This window comes from Mytilus californianus, unplaced genomic scaffold, assembly GCF_021869535.1.
Source record: "Mytilus californianus isolate M0D057914Y unplaced genomic scaffold, xbMytCali1.0.p SCAF_2, whole genome shotgun sequence".
Lineage (NCBI taxonomy): Eukaryota > Metazoa > Mollusca > Bivalvia > Mytilida > Mytilidae > Mytilus > Mytilus californianus.
Window position 1 is genome coordinate 33060666 of NW_026262668.1, and position 18856 is coordinate 33079521.

The 18856-nt window shown below is 32.4% G+C and overlaps 2 protein-coding genes across 2 annotated transcripts in view; one reads left to right on the top strand and one right to left on the bottom strand.

Moving 5' to 3' along the window:
- The window catches only part of LOC127729726 (ubiquitin carboxyl-terminal hydrolase 20-like), a 34419-nt gene extending 29833 nt beyond the window's left edge, over positions 1-4586 (bottom strand). Inside the window, exon 1 of the mRNA XM_052237600.1 lies at positions 4545-4586. The gene's annotated coding sequence lies outside the window, so the exon portion shown is untranslated. The remainder of the gene's footprint in view (positions 1-4544) is intronic.
- Positions 4587-4830: 244 nt separating this feature from the next.
- On the top strand, positions 4831-18221 carry LOC127729730 (delta-aminolevulinic acid dehydratase-like). Its single transcript, XM_052237603.1, has 8 exons — positions 4831-4978; positions 6686-6833; positions 8709-8844; positions 9400-9483; positions 9693-9837; positions 13883-13970; positions 15613-15699; positions 16279-18221. Exons 1-8 carry the CDS (start codon positions 4866-4868, stop codon positions 16465-16467), a joined length of 990 nt encoding a protein of 329 aa, XP_052093563.1. The 5' UTR covers positions 4831-4865; the 3' UTR covers positions 16468-18221.
- The last annotated feature ends 635 nt before the right edge of the window (positions 18222-18856 follow it).

Sequence of the window (18856 nt, forward strand, 5' to 3'; positions counted from 1 at the left end):
GGAGCCAAATAATCTCCATGGAAATGAGATGTGCCAATTCTAATACAACTGCATACCAAATAAGATTGACCTACCACTTGTGGTTCACCATAAACTAGACCTTATCACAAACTAATACATTGTTGACGATGCCAGAAACAGCGTACCTATGTCTCGATTTTTGACTCCGTCAAGGCGAGACAAAAATCTATGTTGAGCTCTTAAATTCATAGATTTGACCCACAAAAAAGGGTCAATAGACAGGTATGCCCTCTTCACACCATTTGAGTTGTTTTGATACACAATGGAATATTTTCTTTGATTGATTTTCTCTGTATTGCAATAGAATGCTTATTTATATAGTAAAAAGACATCCCACTGCCAGGTTTTCAAGAATGTTGTTTTAACAAATTAAATCCATGTATAGATAACTTAATTTTATCTTATTGCACTGAAAAAGGCTGTCACGCATTATATCCCTCATTAGTGTATCTTGAAAGTGGGACATCTCTCACTCTGTAGCTCCAAAATGTTTGCAGAGTTATCTCTCTTGGACATCCATTTTTTATTACAAAACATCATGTATTTGTTCAGGTAAAAAGTCAAATTTGCTTCTCTTCTTGGCTTTCTTTTGACAAAATTGCTCTAATAGAGTGTGTTCTTGTCTGTGCTTTTAAGTTGACTTTCTTAATTGACTTATTTATTAAATTACAATTTCATGAGCAAAAAATTGCCTATTCACAAGTCTCCAGAGCACAATTTTTAAAGCCAGAAGGCCTTTCTAGTTACATGAGTTACTTTGCATCTGTGTGATGTAGATTTCTTTGCACACTTTTAACAATAAGACCAAAGGTTGAACTACAATTAATGAATTAGAATGGAAATCAGAAGCTAAATGAAGATTTTTCAAAAATTGAAAAGATCATTCAAATCTGAAAAATTTACTTATACATGTACAAGTAAATATTACTTGCATATTCACACATGTAAAAATAGCTTGTAAAAGTACTTTTTGTGTCTTTTGTTTATATGTTACAAACTGTTTGTAACAATGTTTGACACATTTTGTTGTCTTTTGTGCTCCATACCAACTGTATAGTTAAGCCATTTCCAACTGATTTTTAAAGTTTGTAATGCTGTTGTACCACTGTCCTAGACAAACAATGTTTAACCCTGCCACATTCTTATTTCTTTATGCTAGTCTGAGGTCAGGAGCCTGTAATTCAGTGGTTTAGTTTTTCAGGCCATTGATTTTTTTTCGGATTGGACTAAATGCTTACCCAAGTGATATTACACTGCTACTTTTGCATAGGTACTATTTCTGTACTAATAATCTGTAGTACTGGAAATTTACTTTTAATATTAAGTACTATTTCTTTACTTTGAAATTCTTGTAATATTAAGGTACCTGAATTTTACAGTACTTGATTTGTACTTGAAATTTTTGGTACAGAAGTAATACCAACAGTGATAACAATATTCCATGTTTGAAAATCATAACTTTAAGAGATTTGAAATAGACAAACTTTCAAAATGCTGAAAATGTAATGGTGTAACCAAAATTTTTTAGTACTTAAATTTCAAGTACATATCAAGTACTGTAAAATACAGGTACCTAAGTATTACAATAATTTTAAAGTAACAAAATAGTACTGAATATTAAAAGTAGATTTTCAGTACTATAGATTTTTGGTACAGAAATAGTACCTATGCAAAAGTAGCTGTGTAAATGTATAATACAAGATCTTACACAAATTGTGTGTGGGTAGGATATCAATGTTAATATGTGCACACTCAGTGTTCCAGCTAGGATTTCAAAAGGGCAGGGTGCCAATCCTGAAAAAGGGCATTTAACATAAGGGTGATATGATAATATGAAAAGGGCATGTTTTAATAAAGATATTAATCAAACATTGTCTTTTTTCATTGAATCACTGGTTTTATATATATACAAGTACAACATGAATACAAATTATAAATGTACATTACTGAATGATTAGCCCAGATAAAATTCTATCTTTCTACTTTTATGCTGAAAAACTTGTCAAGCACCTTGTCACACAAGTTTTCAAAGCATTGCTTGTCACAGTTTAGCTTTGTATGCAGTATGTTTTGCAAGGTGTCCTGCTTCATTCTGTTTCTATGGTCACACTTTACAAGTTTTACCTGGGAAAAGACCCTTTCTACCTCTGCTGTGCTTCAATACAGCAGCTGTGCTCAGTAAATGCACAATGTTAGGATATAGTGTAGTTAAACCTAATTTATCATTTAATAGGAATTTCAGACAAGTCATGATTGTTCTATCTTGACTGCATTTGTCCCCTATAAGTTCACAAAAAGATGTCCATTCATTTAATAGAATGTCATCTTCAATGCCAAAATGTGCAGACAGTTCCTGTAGCTCAGCAACAGCATATGTCTCTGGTACCTCTGCCATCGTGGATGTGTCAAACAGAGTATTCCGATTTCTGAAAAAATATTTTTTCTCTTTTTCAGAAATTAGAAAGATCGATTTGAAACATCAAAAAGGTTTTAAAAAATCTCTATTTTTTTTTCAATTATCATCGTACGTTTCCCAGGAGTATTGTTAGAAAGATGCATTTGAAAAATCGAAAAACGTTAAAAAAATTCTCAAAGTTTTTCTTCAATTATCAAATATTCACATTAGGAACTGTCAAAATTGAAAATATATAACATAGAAGACTCACGTAGTACTAAAAAAGTCGACCAAACTTATGTTAGTCTCTTTAGATTTTTTAATTTCCTCTTGTAAATGTCTTTCACGCTTGGGCATTGTGATTGGAATAAGACAAGAAACACAAACTCATAATGTTATATAGATTTTTATTTAATGAGTTTAAATCATCGTTAATTAATGTGTACTGATCAGCTGTTAACGACAGGTAAACATATTTTTACCTATTTATATAGTGTTGACAAGGAAGTTTAATTTCGTAATGGCAGATCATAACAAAACGAACAAAATAAAATACAATCAATCTTCAAAAAGGCAGGGTGCCATGAAAAAGGCAAAGGGCGCCCTGGAAACTGTAAAAAGGGCAAAGGGCGCCACTCTAAAAAGGGCAGGCGCCTCACCCTCTGAAAACGGCCTAGCTGGAACACTGACAATAAATGCTGAATGGTGGAGGGAGTAAAACAGCACTGTACAAAGATCTAGAGATAGCACTGGATCTACACATGAAAAGCTTTCATGTCGATCCGGCCCAAGTCGATCCGTCCCACGTCGATCCGGCCCTTATTTAAAGTCGATCCGGCCCCAATAAAAAAATATATTTATAAGGAATAAAAATAAAGATATATATTAATTGTAATTCATAAATGTTTATGAATTTTATTATAATGTAAAAGGTGTACGGTAAAAAAAATGGCCTTTGACAAATATTTTCTTTAGATGAGTATAAAACAAGTAGGTTGATTATGTTTTCATTACAAGTTTTCAAGATTATTGGGTATAATTATAATAAAAACGTATATAACAGAATTTAGTACAATCAACAGACATCAACATTAATCAGCAGTAATTATCATTTTCTTTCAATTGACTGTGATCTTAACAAGTCTTTCATCATTTGTTTTTCAGTGTTGAATAAACAAACCAATTATAGACTAATGATTTGATGAAACAAGTCATTATATTATGAGTTAAATTTTATAGGTTCCATTGGACTGTTAATATTTATTTAGCTATTATGTGTGTGAATTGAATAAAATAAAAATCGCCATGACATTCAAAGTTATCATGGAAAATAACTTCATATTAAAATGTTGAAGCTGCTATACAAACAGACACAATCACACTCAGTTTCGTATCGATTTAAAATAATTCTTTGACTGGTACACCAATACTTCACTTACCTGTTGTCATCCATCATCGATACTTTTTGCAAAATCCATTTATACTGTTAAAATCCTCCAAAGTCAATATAGTTTATTCATATTTTATTATGGGGCCGGATCGACTTTGGGCCGGATCGACGTGGGCCGGATCGACTTGGGACGGATCGACTTTGGGCCGGATCGACTTGGGGCCGGATCGGTTTGGGGACGGAACGACCGGATACCACATGAAAATATGGTTCCTGTACAAACAGATGTCAAATGGCGGAAGGAGTACCAGCTCTGTACATAATGAGAGCATCTGTTCTACATATGAAAATATGGTTCCTCTATAAAGGAGGTTAAAGATAAGCTAGATTAGATTAGAAAAGCGATAAGGTGTAGTATCGGAATAAATGTCGATAAGGTCTATCTATATATGGCAAAAGTTACTGATTTTTTAAATTATAGTTTTTGTATCAAAAGCCATAATTTGTAAAATGTAAATAAATTGTTTGCCTTAGTAATAAGATTTAAAAACTAGTTTCAAGTTTGTATTTAAAAAAAATTTTATAGTTATTTATACGGACTTCGTCCTCTGTCACAGGTAACACCTGCCTCATATTATAACAATTTCATTCATTTATCAAAGAAATTAAAGTCTTTCATATTGATAGCACAAACAGATTTTATCCTTATTATGTCTTGCATTTAAAATTTGTACGTACAAGTCTTATTATATGTCAGTTATCTTCCTCTAAAGTCATGCCGGAAATATGGCAAAGGCAGATAACTCTACTGACAAATTTGTACAAAAGGCGTGCTTGAACAGTTTTTGTGATTAATCAATAAATGATCAATTTTGCACCTACATCAATAAAAAAGCTCAATTACAAAAATTTTACACACAATTAATTTTTTTTTTTTTTTTTTTTTTTTTATGAATATAAATGAATATTTGTTTTACCAAAAAAGTCGAGCACGTCTTAATATCCTTTTGGATTTCTCGGACTTTACCCATTTCCGAAGCGTGCCACATTGCAGACAACATGTCGTGCCACACTGCCTTACACAGTGGCTATCACCATCAGGTTTTGCGGTCATGGCAACAGACAAACACATCCTTAACTGCCGATAATCTAATTTATCCATTATTTATAACGTAATCTTCCATATTTCATTAAGTTCTTAATGAGTTTATTTTTAAAATAGTTTAATTTTATAAATCTTATATTTTTTTTGTACAAATGAACAATAACTTATTACTATATGATTATTCAATTGATTGTTAGTGTTTTACAGTCAAACAACCTACACAAGTTAGAATGATTCGAAATTACTAATATTAAGGGACAGACTTTGAACCCCTGCTATTGACGGAATATTTAGCATTATTGTCAGATCATCATATGAATTTATACTATGCATGCTTGTTCAATGGAAATTGTGACATCACAATGCATTCTAAATAGCACGCAAACCCATAATACGAGGATATATATATATAATATAAGACTTACATGAAATCAGGGTTCAAAAGCAAATCTGGACATGATCAATTTTATTTAGATAAAGTTCAACGAACGACCTTCCTGGACAAACAGAACTACCTGCCACCATAGTATTTATGTGAGAGAAAATTTTCTAAAATTTTGAAACACCAAAAAGAGTCTGGCTTTGACTCTGGTAAATTTACCACATTGTATAGATTACAAACCAGCTTTCAACGAGAAGCCTATTTAAGTATAATAGATTTTAGATAGCATAATATTAAAACTAAGTTTAGACTTAGTGGCCACCTACTTCATATTGAAACTGGGCACTATGGAAAAGGAAAATAAATGAAAAGTTAGTACCCCTTAGAGGAGCAGATAGATTATGCACTCATTGTATATTATCTAAAGATGAAGGTCACTCTGGCTTCCACCACCAATAAAAACTGACGGCCAAGATATAGCCAATAGTGCTGAAAGTAGTGTAAAACACCAATCAATCTAAAGTTGAGGATGAATAACATTTTCTGCTTGAATGTCCACTCTATGCCAATGAAAAACAAAAACTGACTACTGAAATTGGTCATTTATGTCAAAACAATTTATGGTTAGTAATGGAAAAAATTTGATTGGGTCCTCACTAATGAAGATGAATTAAACCATTTTATGTATACTTTCAAATTTTATGCAAACTAGTATGGTGAACTATAGTTGTAAACTTCTATGTCATTTGGTCTCTGGTGGAGAGTTGTCTCATTGGCAATCATACCACATCTTCTTGTTTTTATAGCTATGAAATGAGAAACAAAGACATTCCTTAATATATATTCACATATTATTTCTGTAAACATTTGTATTCTGACAATAGACATCATACAAAGGATTTAGATTGTACATTAACCTTTCAGTATACTTATTAAAAAATATCATGTGTCACAACATAGTTTATCTTACATGTCTTATTGCTATCTTTATTTGGATCATTCTATCTTATCACATGTATGTATCTTTATGCCCCACAAAGGCTCCAAATTGGAAATGTTTAATGTTTTATGTACACCATCACATACACTATAACAGGCTGATCTTCTGTGTACAGCTTCTTAAGAGAATACATACAGTAATTAGAATATTTTTCACAATTTTCCTTCTCTACAGATTGACTTCTTCTGAATTGGCTGATAGAAAATAGTTTGTGCCCTGAAAAATCATAATCTTACTGTTCTGTAGTAATTCTCTCTTTATAACATTATCAAACTGGTTACTCTTATACACTGATTTTTGCTTTGAACTAGCAAGTACTCTGACGTTGCAAAAAAATATCAGAAAGATAAGGTTCATTTAATCATTATTATAAATCGGTAATATATTTGCAGAGATGATGATGACACAATACAAGAAATTACCAGCATGCCTGGCCAATCAAGATATGGTGTCAACACACTCAAGAATGCCTTAGAACCACTAGTAGCTAAAGGCCTTAAAACTGTGCTGATATTTGGAGTTCCAAGTAAATTGCCAAAGGTATGGATACTCCATCTACTCAGGTCATCATTCCATGAATCTACTTTATCGTTTCAGATTAACTGAATTGTAAAGCTGAGCACCACTTTCATGACTTTTAAGATATATAATGAATAAGGAGATGTGTTATGATTACCAATGAGACAACTAACCAACAGAGCCCAGACAGAGCAGATTTAAGCAGCTATAGGTCACTGTATGGCCTTCAACAATGTGCAAAAACCATTACTGTATAGTCAGCAATAAAATGCCCGGACATGACAATGTGAAACAATTTTAAATAAAAAACCAACAACCTGATTTATTACAAAACAATAAAGAAAAAACAAGTATGACAAACAGGAACCAACGACAACCACTGTCTTTGGACAGGAACATATAGAATGATTTGATTTGATTTGATTTTTGGTGTTTTAACGCCACTTTTAAGCACCGCTTTTGGGCTATTTCGTGGCAGCCAGTTTTTATTGGTGGAGGAAGCCGGAGTGCCCGGAGAAAACCACCGACCTTCCATAACAATCCTAGTCAATTAAGATTGGAGTCGAGTGCACCCGCACGAGCGTGGTTCGAACTCACAACCTCAGTGTTGACTGGCTAGTGATTACAGTAGTAACTACTTAGACCACTCGGCCACCAAGGCCCCCATATAGAATGTTTGTGTAGTTTTGTAACCTGCAATTTATCATGTATATAAACTAGTTAAATTAGAAAACAACCCAAAAGCAAAAAAGGTTACCAAAAATCATCCAACATGCTTTCTTTTTCCAGTAGCAGTCAAAATCTTCCCTTTCATTCCGAATATGCTCTAGATATTTGCCACTGATTGTAAAGTAAACAACAATTGGTCAACAATGTATAAAGTCAAGATTTTAAATGTGTTGCTTTGTCCTACCGATTCTCATACATGGTTTTGTAGGAGTGTACTTGTATATATAACTTTCTATTAAGGATAAATAAAGTTGAAAATATAATAGTGTCTTTCGATTCTCTGTGAGTCTTTTGTTTTGATTTTAATTCTTGGCTAGATTTAAAATGAAAATGATATTCGTTCAAGAGGGAGGTTTGGCATGCATTACAATCTGGTTTAACCCACATCATTCATTTGCAAAGTTTATATCAAGTCTGGACAACGACAATCTAATCCCTATTTTCTACTGTGGATTGTTTTAGCCTTTTTCGGTGGCTAGTATATGTATGGAATTTTTTCTTTAATTGACCATAGAGTTTATACAAAATAAGGAAATTTGGTGGTATGATTGTCAATGAGACAAGTATCCAACAGAGTCCAAGTGAAGTGGCTTTAAAGAACTATTTAATTACTGTAAATTCAGAAATTATTGCGTGCATTTATTATTGCGATTTTCCAAATAAGGACAAAAATGCGAGTTTGATTATTGCGATTTCGAAAACAACTGCATACAGGTCTACGTTTCAGTAATCAAAATGCGAGTTCTTATTATTGCGATACTCACCGAGTCGCATTATTCGCATTAATAAAAACCTCGCAATAATTTCTGAATTTACAGTATTCCCTATTATTATTAAACATAAAATTTCTGAATGATAAAAGACTCCCTAGACAGGACTATTCGTGAGATGACCTGTGATAGACCCATAATGTAGGGGATTAAACTTTTGTATGTACTAAACACTCCTATTATTATCTCAATTTGAAAGAGAAAAAGTTATAAGGTAAAAAATGCTAAAATAAAATTGTTTCCAGATACAGCATGCAAATTGTTCCAATGATATATGTATTACAGACAACAGCAACACTGCTGTGTCATTAACTGTAAAAAATAATATCTTATCAAAGTATGCTTGCAGTTTATACTAAAGTCAAGCTAAAATGATAAACTGAATGTTTATTTGAAGGATGATACTGGTTCTAGTGCAGATTGTTCAAATACACCAGCCATCATAGCTACAAGAAAACTTAGAGAATGGTTTCCTAGTCTAATGGTAGCATGTGATGTGTGCCTTTGTCCATACACCAGTCATGGACATTGTGGTATGTTAAAAGAGCATAGAATTGATTTTATTCAGTTGTTCTGATCCCAAAATAAAACAATTTAAGAAGTGTATTTAAATCTAATCATTTGATAGACGAGGGATGATTGTCTCCCCTGACTCACTGTGAGACATAATAATGTATGAATTAGTGTTATATGATCTCTTTGTTTGAATATAATTGATTTAAACAAAGAAATCTTTAAATTGTAAACCAGCACTTCACTTCTATTAAAATCTTTCCTGATTCAGTGTCAGCCATGGGTATATGTAATTTTGTTAAAGGTAAAAAATAAGTACAGATATTTTCATCATAAATTTCAAAGCAAGCCAATAAAATGAATGCTTATGAATTTTCTAGACAATTTTGAGCAATGGACAATTTTTTGCACTTTTTTGAAATGGATCAGATATTCCCCTGGTTGGTATGAAAAAAAAAGATAAAATTTGAGTTTTATTTTTACTTTTGAATTTGAAAACTTTGACTTCAAAATTAATTAACAAACTTTGATACAGTTCGGTTTCTTGATGCTAACAGATCTATGATTTTTTTCAGGTATACTAAGAAAAGATGGAAGCATTGATAATGATGCCAGCATAAAAAGATTGGCAGAGGTTTCTTTAGCCTATGCCAAAGCAGGTAACTAATTTTGTCTATATATAATGATTTACAATGATATAGGTGATTAGATTGATAAATGTTTTTGTTTTTTTTAAATATGTTCTTACATGCTGAATATTATTGTGAAGTAAAGAGATCTACATACAGTAGGAAAAAGATATAAAACATTATATTCAACTATATATTAGCAAGAAAGAAGCAATGCATGTTTATGCTTTTATCTTTAGGTTGTCAGATAATAGCTCCATCAGACATGATGGATGGAAGGGTTGGTGCAATAAAACAAATCCTTGCAGACAATGGCCTTGGAAATACAGTTACAGTAATGAGTTATAGTGCCAAATTTGCATCATCATTCTATGGACCATTTAGGTACAGTGTAAATATATTATAATTTTGTGTTTTGTATCAAAATTTTATGGCAATTTTTCCATTTCACTTACTGTCTCAACTAGACTTGGTTCAATTTACGTGACAGTCAAATTGTGAAATCAAGCCATTGATAACTTTCGGAAGTATTTACTGAAAGCCTTTCTTCTGAAGTTAAAATAATGTGATTAGTAATTAGGTCATACAGTGTTTTTTGTCAGAGAATTTACAGGGCTAAAAAAGCCCTGAAATTTGCCCTCTCCATATAGCACAATATTGTTGAGTAATAGCTATAATGTGAAAAGTTTTTTGTTTGTCTGCATTACTTGAATTTACTTTGTCAACCAAGTAATGCTCTCCTTTTAGTTTCAGCTATTGAACAGTTGTTATAAAATATTTTGACATTTAGCCCCAAGTATCACTTGAAAAACATTTTTTTGGCTAAATGCACACCCCATGAATTATAATGGGTATTTTATGATACTTTTTCAATCTCCTGGTTCTTGAGAAGGCAAAGCTATATATGCTCTTAATATTTCTATGTTATGTAAGACTCAAATGTTTTATAACTGACATCCTCAAAACTGGATTTAAAAAAAAAAATTTGAAATTGACAGTAAGTGAGATTTTGGTGCCTTGTTTTCTGATTTTTCATTACTTTTTCACATGGTTTCTGAATGGTCTCTACGTCATTTGGTGGAGAGTTGTCTCATTGGCATATTTTTTATATATACCAATTTGCAGTGAAATTGAATGAAGTGTCATTTGGAATGGGAGGTAGAATATTAGTTTAGACCTGGTTTTTATACGACCGCAAACAAATTTTTGTGGTCGTATATTGGTATGACGTTGGCGTCGTCGTCGTCGTCCGGCGTCGTCCGAAGACACATTGGTTTTCGCACTCTAACTTTAGTTTAAGTGAATGGATCTTTATGAAATTTTACCACAAGGTTCAATACCACAAAAGGAAGGTTGGGAGTGATTTTGGGGGTTATGGTAATAACAGTAAAGGAATTAGGGGCCAAAAAGGGGCCAAAAATAAGCATTTTTGTAACTTCCAGACATAACTTGTGTGTTAGTGTATGGATCTCTCTGACATTGTACCACAAGGTTCCATATCACTAAAGGAATGCTGGGATTGATTTTGGGGGTAATTGCCTCCAAATTTTAGGAATTAGGGGCCAAAAAAGGGGCAAAAAACAAGCATTTTTCTAGTTTCATGACAATAACTTGTGTGTAAGTGTATGGATCTTTCTGAAATTGTACTACAAGGTTCCATATCACAAAGGGAAAGCTGGGTTTGAGTTTGGGGGTAATTGCCCTAAACGTTTAGGAATTTGGGGCCAAAAAGGGGCCAAAAAACACATTTTTTTCTAGTTTCCAGACAATAACTTGTGTTCAAGTGTATGGATCTCTCTGAAATTGTACTGCAAGGTACCATACCACAAAGGGAAGGCTGGGATTGAGTTTGGGGGTGATGAATCATAATGGGGGTTCAAAAAATTTTTGGGGGGGATTTATTTTTTTTTCCTTTTTTTTCTTTTTTTCCTTTTTTGTTTCTTTTAAAATTTTCCATTTTAAGTTGGTTATTTCTGATTTATATTTAAAATCAAATAATAATGATATGGTAGGAGATACACACCAAACAGGATGTGTAAATTATTATATAATAAGTATTGTGCAATAGCAAGAAATTTTCAATTGCACAGTATTGCACAATAGCAAGAAATCTTCAATTGCACAGTATTGCGCAATAGCAAGAAATCTTCAATTGCACAGTATTGCGCAATAGCAAGAAATATCCAATAGCACAATATTGCGCAATAGCAAGAAATTGTCAATTGTACAGTATTGCGCAATAGCAAGAAATATTTAATAGCACAGGATTGTGCAAAAGAAGATACTTCCTATAAATTGCTTATTTCTTGACCAATTTCAATGGGGTTTTATTCTTGATTTCATGGGGTTCTTTAATATGCTGAATCTAACCGTGTATTTAGTTTTTGGATTTTGGGCCCCGTTTTTAAATTGGTCCACATTGAGGTCCAAAGGGTCCAAAATTAAACTTTGTTTGATTTCATCAAAAATTGAATTATTGGGGTTCTTTGATATGCCAAATCTAACTGTGTATTTAGATTCTTAAATTTGGTTCCGTTTTCAAATTGGTCTACATTAAGGTCCAAAGGGTCCAAAATTAAACTTAGTTTGATTTTAACAAAAATTGAATTCTAAGGGTTCTTTGATATGCTGAATCTAAACATGTATTTAGATTTTTGATTATGGGCCCAGTTTTCAAGTTGGTCCAAATCGGGGTCCAAAATTAAACTTTGTTTGATTTCAACAAAAATTGAATATATGGGGTTCTTTGATATGCTGAATCTAACCATGTATTTAGATTTTTGATTTTTGGGCCCCGTTATCAACTTTGTCCACATTGAGGTCAAAAGGGTCCAAAATTAAACTTTGTTTGATTTCATCAAAAATTGAATATATGGGGTTCTTTGATATGCCGAATCTAACCGTGTATTTAGATTCTTAATTTTTGGTTCCGTTTTCAAATTGGTCTACATTAAGGTCCAAAGGGTCCAAAATTAAACTTAGTTTGATTTTAACAAAAATTGAATTCTTAGGGTTCTTTGATATGCTGAATCTAAACATGTATTTAGATTTTTGATTATGGGCCAAGTTTTCAAGTTGGTCCAAATCGGGGTCCAAAATTAAACTTTGTTTGATTTCAACAAAAATTGAATATATGGGGTTCTTTGATATGCTGAATCTAACCATGTATTTAGATTTTTGATTTTTGGGCCCCGTTATCAACTTTGTCCACATTGAGGTCAAAAGGGTCCAAAATTAAACTTTGTTTGATTTCATCAAAAATTGAATATATGGGGTTCTTTGATATGCCGAATCTAACCGTGTATTTAGATTCTTAATTTTTGGTTCCGTTTTCAAATTGGTCTACATTAAGGTCCAAAGGGTCCAAAATTAAACTTAGTTTGATTTTAACAAAAATTGAATTCTTAGGGTTCTTTGATATGCTGAATCTAAACATGTATTTAGATTTTTGATTATGGGCCAAGTTTTCAAGTTGGTCCAAATCGGGGTCCAAAATTAAACTTTGTTTGATTTCAACAAAAATTGAATATATGGTGTTCTTTGATATGCTGAATCTAACCATGTATTTAGATTTTTGATTTTTGGGCCCCGTTATCAACTTTGTCCACATTGAGGTCAAAAGGGTCCAAAATTAAACTTTGTTTGATTTCATCAAAAATTGAATTCTTGGGGTTCTTTGATATGCTGAATCTAACCATGTATTTAGATTTTGGATATTGGACCATAATAGGTGAATGTCCAATTTAAAATTTTTAAGTTCTTAGACCACATTCAATCTGTGTTAGAAACCTATGCTGTGTCAAATATTTAATCACAATCCAAATCCAAAGCTGTATCAAGCTTGAATGTTGTGTCCATACTTCCCCCAACTGTTCAGGGTTCGACCTCTGCGGTCGTATCAAGCTGCGCCCTGCGGAGCATTTTATTAGTATTGATTGATTGATGATTGTTTGCTTAATGTCCAATGGTAACTATTTCATGCATATCTAGGACAAGATAAAATAAAGAATTTATGTAAAAGATGGGCTCTGTAAAATGGGTCAACCATGATGAAGGGTAAGAATTTCGACAGCCACTGGACAATTGGGTATGTTGGACAGAGCAAGTCACCTACAGACTCATGTGAGAATTTTGGCAGGGGTTCTTAAACATACAGAAAGCGTGGCACTCACTCTTACACAAGGCTATACCCTTGTCAACCCTTTTGGTAACACATTTTTAGGAAAATAGGCATAAAAAGTGATGTGAGTTCTATTGAACAGCTTTCTGTTATTGTAGGAGGTTGTATAAAACTGTAATTCTATTCCATGTCCATTTTTTATTTAGAGTTTAACTTTATCTGAATTTTTTTTTACTGAAGTTTATAATCAAGTTTAATCAGTAAAATGAACTGCAGTGTTTATTTTTTTTAATTTTGATTATATTATAGAGATGCAGCAAAGTCAGCTCCTGCATTTGGTGATAGGAAGTGTTATCAGTTACCTCCAGGTTCATCAGGTCTAGCAGAGAGAGCTGTCGTAAGTCAATTAATTCAAGAAAGGTTTATGGCATTGCTATATACTTTCATGAGAAATAGCAGGACTTGGTTCAGTATCAGGAGTCAAAGGTCAAGCTGAAGAAAAAGGTCAACATCAACACATTACCGGTAGCCAGAATGAACAGTTGCTGTTCTTCATTTTGAAAGTAAACCTTTATCCATGAGCACATGCAAACAGCCCTTTTAACCATGAGCACATGCAAATAGCCCTTTTAACATCGAGCACATGCAAATAGCCCTTTTAACCATGAGCGCATGCAAATAGCCCTTTTAACCATGAGCACATGCAAATAGCCCTTTTAACCATGAGCACATGCAAATAGCCCATTTAACCATGAGCACATGCAAATAGCCCTTTTAACCACGAGCACATGCAAATAGCCCTTTTAACCATGAGCACATGCAAATAGCCCTTTTAACCATGAGCACAAGCAAATAGCCCTTTTAACCATGAGCACATGCAAATAGCCCTTTTTATCCATGAGCACATGCAAATAGCCCTTTTATCCATGAGCACATGCAAATATCCCTTTTAACCATACGCACACACTATCTCAAGATCAAGACCAAACTAAGAATTATCTTGAAGGGTTTTCTTTTAAATTTGCCACTTTTTGCTTCAAATTCCTATAGGTACATTCTGGTAAGAAGAAATTATTAAAAAAATGGTGATGTTTTCAATCAAAGTCTGTTATTTGTTGCCTGCAAAAATTTTAACTGACTGCATGATTTTCAAAAATGCAAACTCTGTCTGAAGTAAAGTTTGTAAAATATGTAGTCATGTGACTCATGTGATATTCTGTCATCAAACTTGTATACCTATATGGAGTTAGGTCCTTTCAGAACGATAGGTCATTATTTTGAAGAAACAACCCAGACAATACCAAGTTTTAATGAAAAGTGCTTTAAGGCATAAAATAATGACCTGTGTCAGGTCATAATTAAGCCTGATTATAAGTAAAAGTTAAGTTTGTTAAAACATCATTTGATGATAATCGTGTGTTGTTGTCAATTGGGAGGCTTTCTATACAATTTCCCATCTGAAATATTCCTAAAAGGTTTTAGGCAGAAACATTTACTCCTTTACTCCCTTTATTTAATTGAAATACTAGTACAAGAACACGTCTTTAATGCACAATTATATGAGATAAAATTATATAATATTCTGTCCTGATTCTCAATTTGTGAACACACCTTGGGTTGTCAGGATTGCCCAAACCTACGTTCTGTCTTTCATTTAAACAATCCTGACGTCCCTCTGTGTGTTATACGACAAGAAAAACTTTAAAATATGCATTTTCTATAACATATCAACTAAAAGTACATTAGAAGAATAAACATTAAACACATGGAATGAGTTTAACTGAGTTCACACAGTAGAGAGAATAGTTGAATTTACATTTGGGGAATAGGAATAGAGGCAGTTGTACATGAGTCCAGAGAATGCATGTGTCAACTGATCCAAATAAGCTACTGAGAGCTTATTTACTTTTTTCAATCTTTTGATGGTACACAAATAACCAACTAGAAATATTTTTACCTTCCAAAGTTTATTCCTGGATTTTGTTAAAAGAAAATTCTATTTAATTCCATGTGATCAACAAATTGTTTCTCTAACCCAGGACCGTGATGTACGAGAAGGTGCTGATATTTTGATGGTAAAACCTGGTCTGGCTTATCTAGATGTGGTCAAGATGGTCAAGACAAAGGTAAATACTATTTGGAAACAATAAGATGTATAAATTAACTTAATATTAATGCAAACCAGATGCAATGTGCTATAAATTATGTGATATTAATGTGATATTTGCAACTGGACAACACAAAATAAAGACACAATTATCAATTTAGTGCAGTCGAAGGTTTAGCATATCAAAGTATCCAAGTGTGACTATTTGAATTGTGGTAAATAGTAATCAAACTATTCAAATTATGTGAGGATGTGTAAGATTTAGCATATTTGAATAAGTATAAAAAAGAAGATGTGGTATGATTGCCAATGAGACAACTCTCCACAAGAGACCACATGACGCAGAAATTAACAGCTATAGGTCTTGATTAGCATAGATTTAACCTTTTATTGAAAATGTTGCATTAATTTATTTATTGATCATTTAAAATTTTCGAATTAGTTTTATGGTAGACAATAATGGTCATTTACCGGTACTGCAGAATAAATAACTACCATTCCAGTTATCATATAAAGTATATTTATTTAATTAGGTAAGCACATTTTAATTAATTTTAGTTTAGAAAAGAAAAATAATCAATCTTGAAATTATTTTCAGTATCCTTGCCATCCACTTGCTATTTACCAAGTGTCTGGAGAGTATGCAATGTTATATCATGGTGCTAAGGCTGGAGCTTTTAATCTGAAAACCACATTGCTAGAAGTGCTGACAAGCATGAGGAGAGCTGGTGCTGACATTATTATCTCATACTACACTCCAGACTTATTAGATTGGCTTAAGGAATGATATGTTTTAAATTCCACCAAACAGTGAACATGGCATAGTTTAACCTTTGTCTTTCCTATGAAATACAACAATTATCCAGACTTAAAAGATGAACAAGAACAAAAGAAAATGCACTCTTCTTATGAAAAAGTCGAGAAAATCAACAGTAAAACAATGCCGGTGACGATACTGATCAAAAGTTATTTCTAAACAACAATCGTATATTTTTATATTTATTATTTAGAGAGATAATTGCATTAGAAGCTTGTTAAACTGAAATTTAAAAAAATGTTAATCTTTGCTGCATATTAATTAAAAAAAAAAGGAAAACATCATGAATAAACAAAATCTAAAGATCTTTCAGGTCAAAAATTTTCTGAGTGTTCCACATAGTCTGTAGCATGTTACTATTTCCCAAATATATAAAAAAGAAGATGTGGTATGATCGCCAATGAGACAACTCGCCACAAGAGACCACATAACAAAGAAATTAACAGCTATAGGTCACCGTACAGCCTTCAACAATGAGCAAAATACCTTTTTTCACGTCTTAAGTTTTCGAGTACACTGGTCTACTCTTGTCACATGAACTTTCCATATAGAAATATTGTCTTATCTTGAATATAACAATTTAAAAGTCATGTTTCTGCAGGTTAAAAAATTAAAGATAACTATTTTTCTCAAGTAAGTTGTCTGTTAAAATATTTTTACTATGTTTTATATGATTCTAAGAAAAGGTTGCCTCTATTTCTGTACATGTATTTGCGGTCTTCTTGATCTATTCACTTTCAATGTTTACATCGGGATAAGGTCTTGTTTGAATTTGCTTAGTAACTTAATTTCAGAAGAGTTAATCTTTGCTGCATATCAATCGATTCCATTGGTTATTTCCCCTGTATTTCTTTGATTTAGCTGCATACATATATGGACAATTGGTGTTTTCCAGAGAGGTAAATAGCCAGTAAAAATATAGTTTGAAGTTGGTACTCCTGAAATTTGTTCGCATAGCAACATTTTAACCAATTTTACACAAAGTTCCTATAGCCTGCTGTACTCATTGTTTGCTACTTTGGGAGGGAAATGATAACATTATATGAAAATTTTGTTTTTATTTCAATTACGTGTTATTGTTACTATTTACCAGAACATTTTCTTGTGAATTTATAATTATCGTTACTATTTACCAGAACATTTTCTTGTGAATTTATAATTATCGTTACTATTTACCAGAATGTTTTCTTGTGAATTTATAATTAATAGCCATCCTTGCTAAAACTAGACAAACATTATTTAAAATAAAAATTTAGTTCAAGTAACATATAGGATTTCTAAAATAGAGAACTCTAGATAGCTACCAAGGACAGTGCATATTTACTTATTATTTTTAATTAGTGACATTTGTAGGGTTTTATTATTAATATTTATTATACTATTACCCCGGTACTTGATAAATTCAGAAAGAGTTTGTTGCACTTCAAACAGTCATCATAATAAAAATATGCAAACATTCCAAACATGAATCAACTGTTGAATGATTTTTGTCTCCCTTCTTTCCATGGGGAGGCATGTTGTTAACATTCCAATAGAATATTGTATCTAACTTTCTTATGTTGGTGCTATGTATATAAAGTCACCTTTGTTGTTACAATATGAGTATTTAAGGTACTTGGCAATGATAAGCAGGCATTTATTATTGATAGGTGCTTTTCTAATTGATGTTAGATTTGAATTTACATAATAAATTTATAATAGTCACTCTATTTTATACAGTTTTATTACTCTGTTGTTGTTTTTATGTGATCTGTAAATCAACTGTTTATTTACAGCAATCTAAACTTTGTCACAAATCTGCTAAGAATACTTATCTGTGAATAGGACCAAGGAATGATTGGCTCAGATGCAGAATAATAGGTCCAGGTAGGGTACATGTCTTCCATCAGACCATAATCTTGATATTAGTTCTTCATTGGTCAAAATTAAATTATGACATCAAATTTTGTTGCTTTCCTCTGAATTTGCGATTTTGACGTTGCGAAAAGAAGGCAACCATGCCCGATGACCTCACATAAAAAGATCATATTTTTGCAGATCATTGGAAAATAAAATGCTCTGCTAGGCTCAGCTTGATACGACTGCAGAGGTCAAACCATGAATAGTTGGGGTAAGTATGGACACTACATTCTAGGGTGATACAGCTCTGAATTTGGATTGCGATTAAATATTTGACACAGTATAGGTTTCTGACACAGAATGAATGTGGTCAAAGAACTGAAAAATTTGAAATTGAATTATACCTATTATTGTCCAATATCCAAAATCTAAATACTGTACATGGTAAGATTCAGCATATCCAAGTACACCAAGAATTAGAGTTAATTTTTTTATTGATGGACAATATATGCTAAGTTTT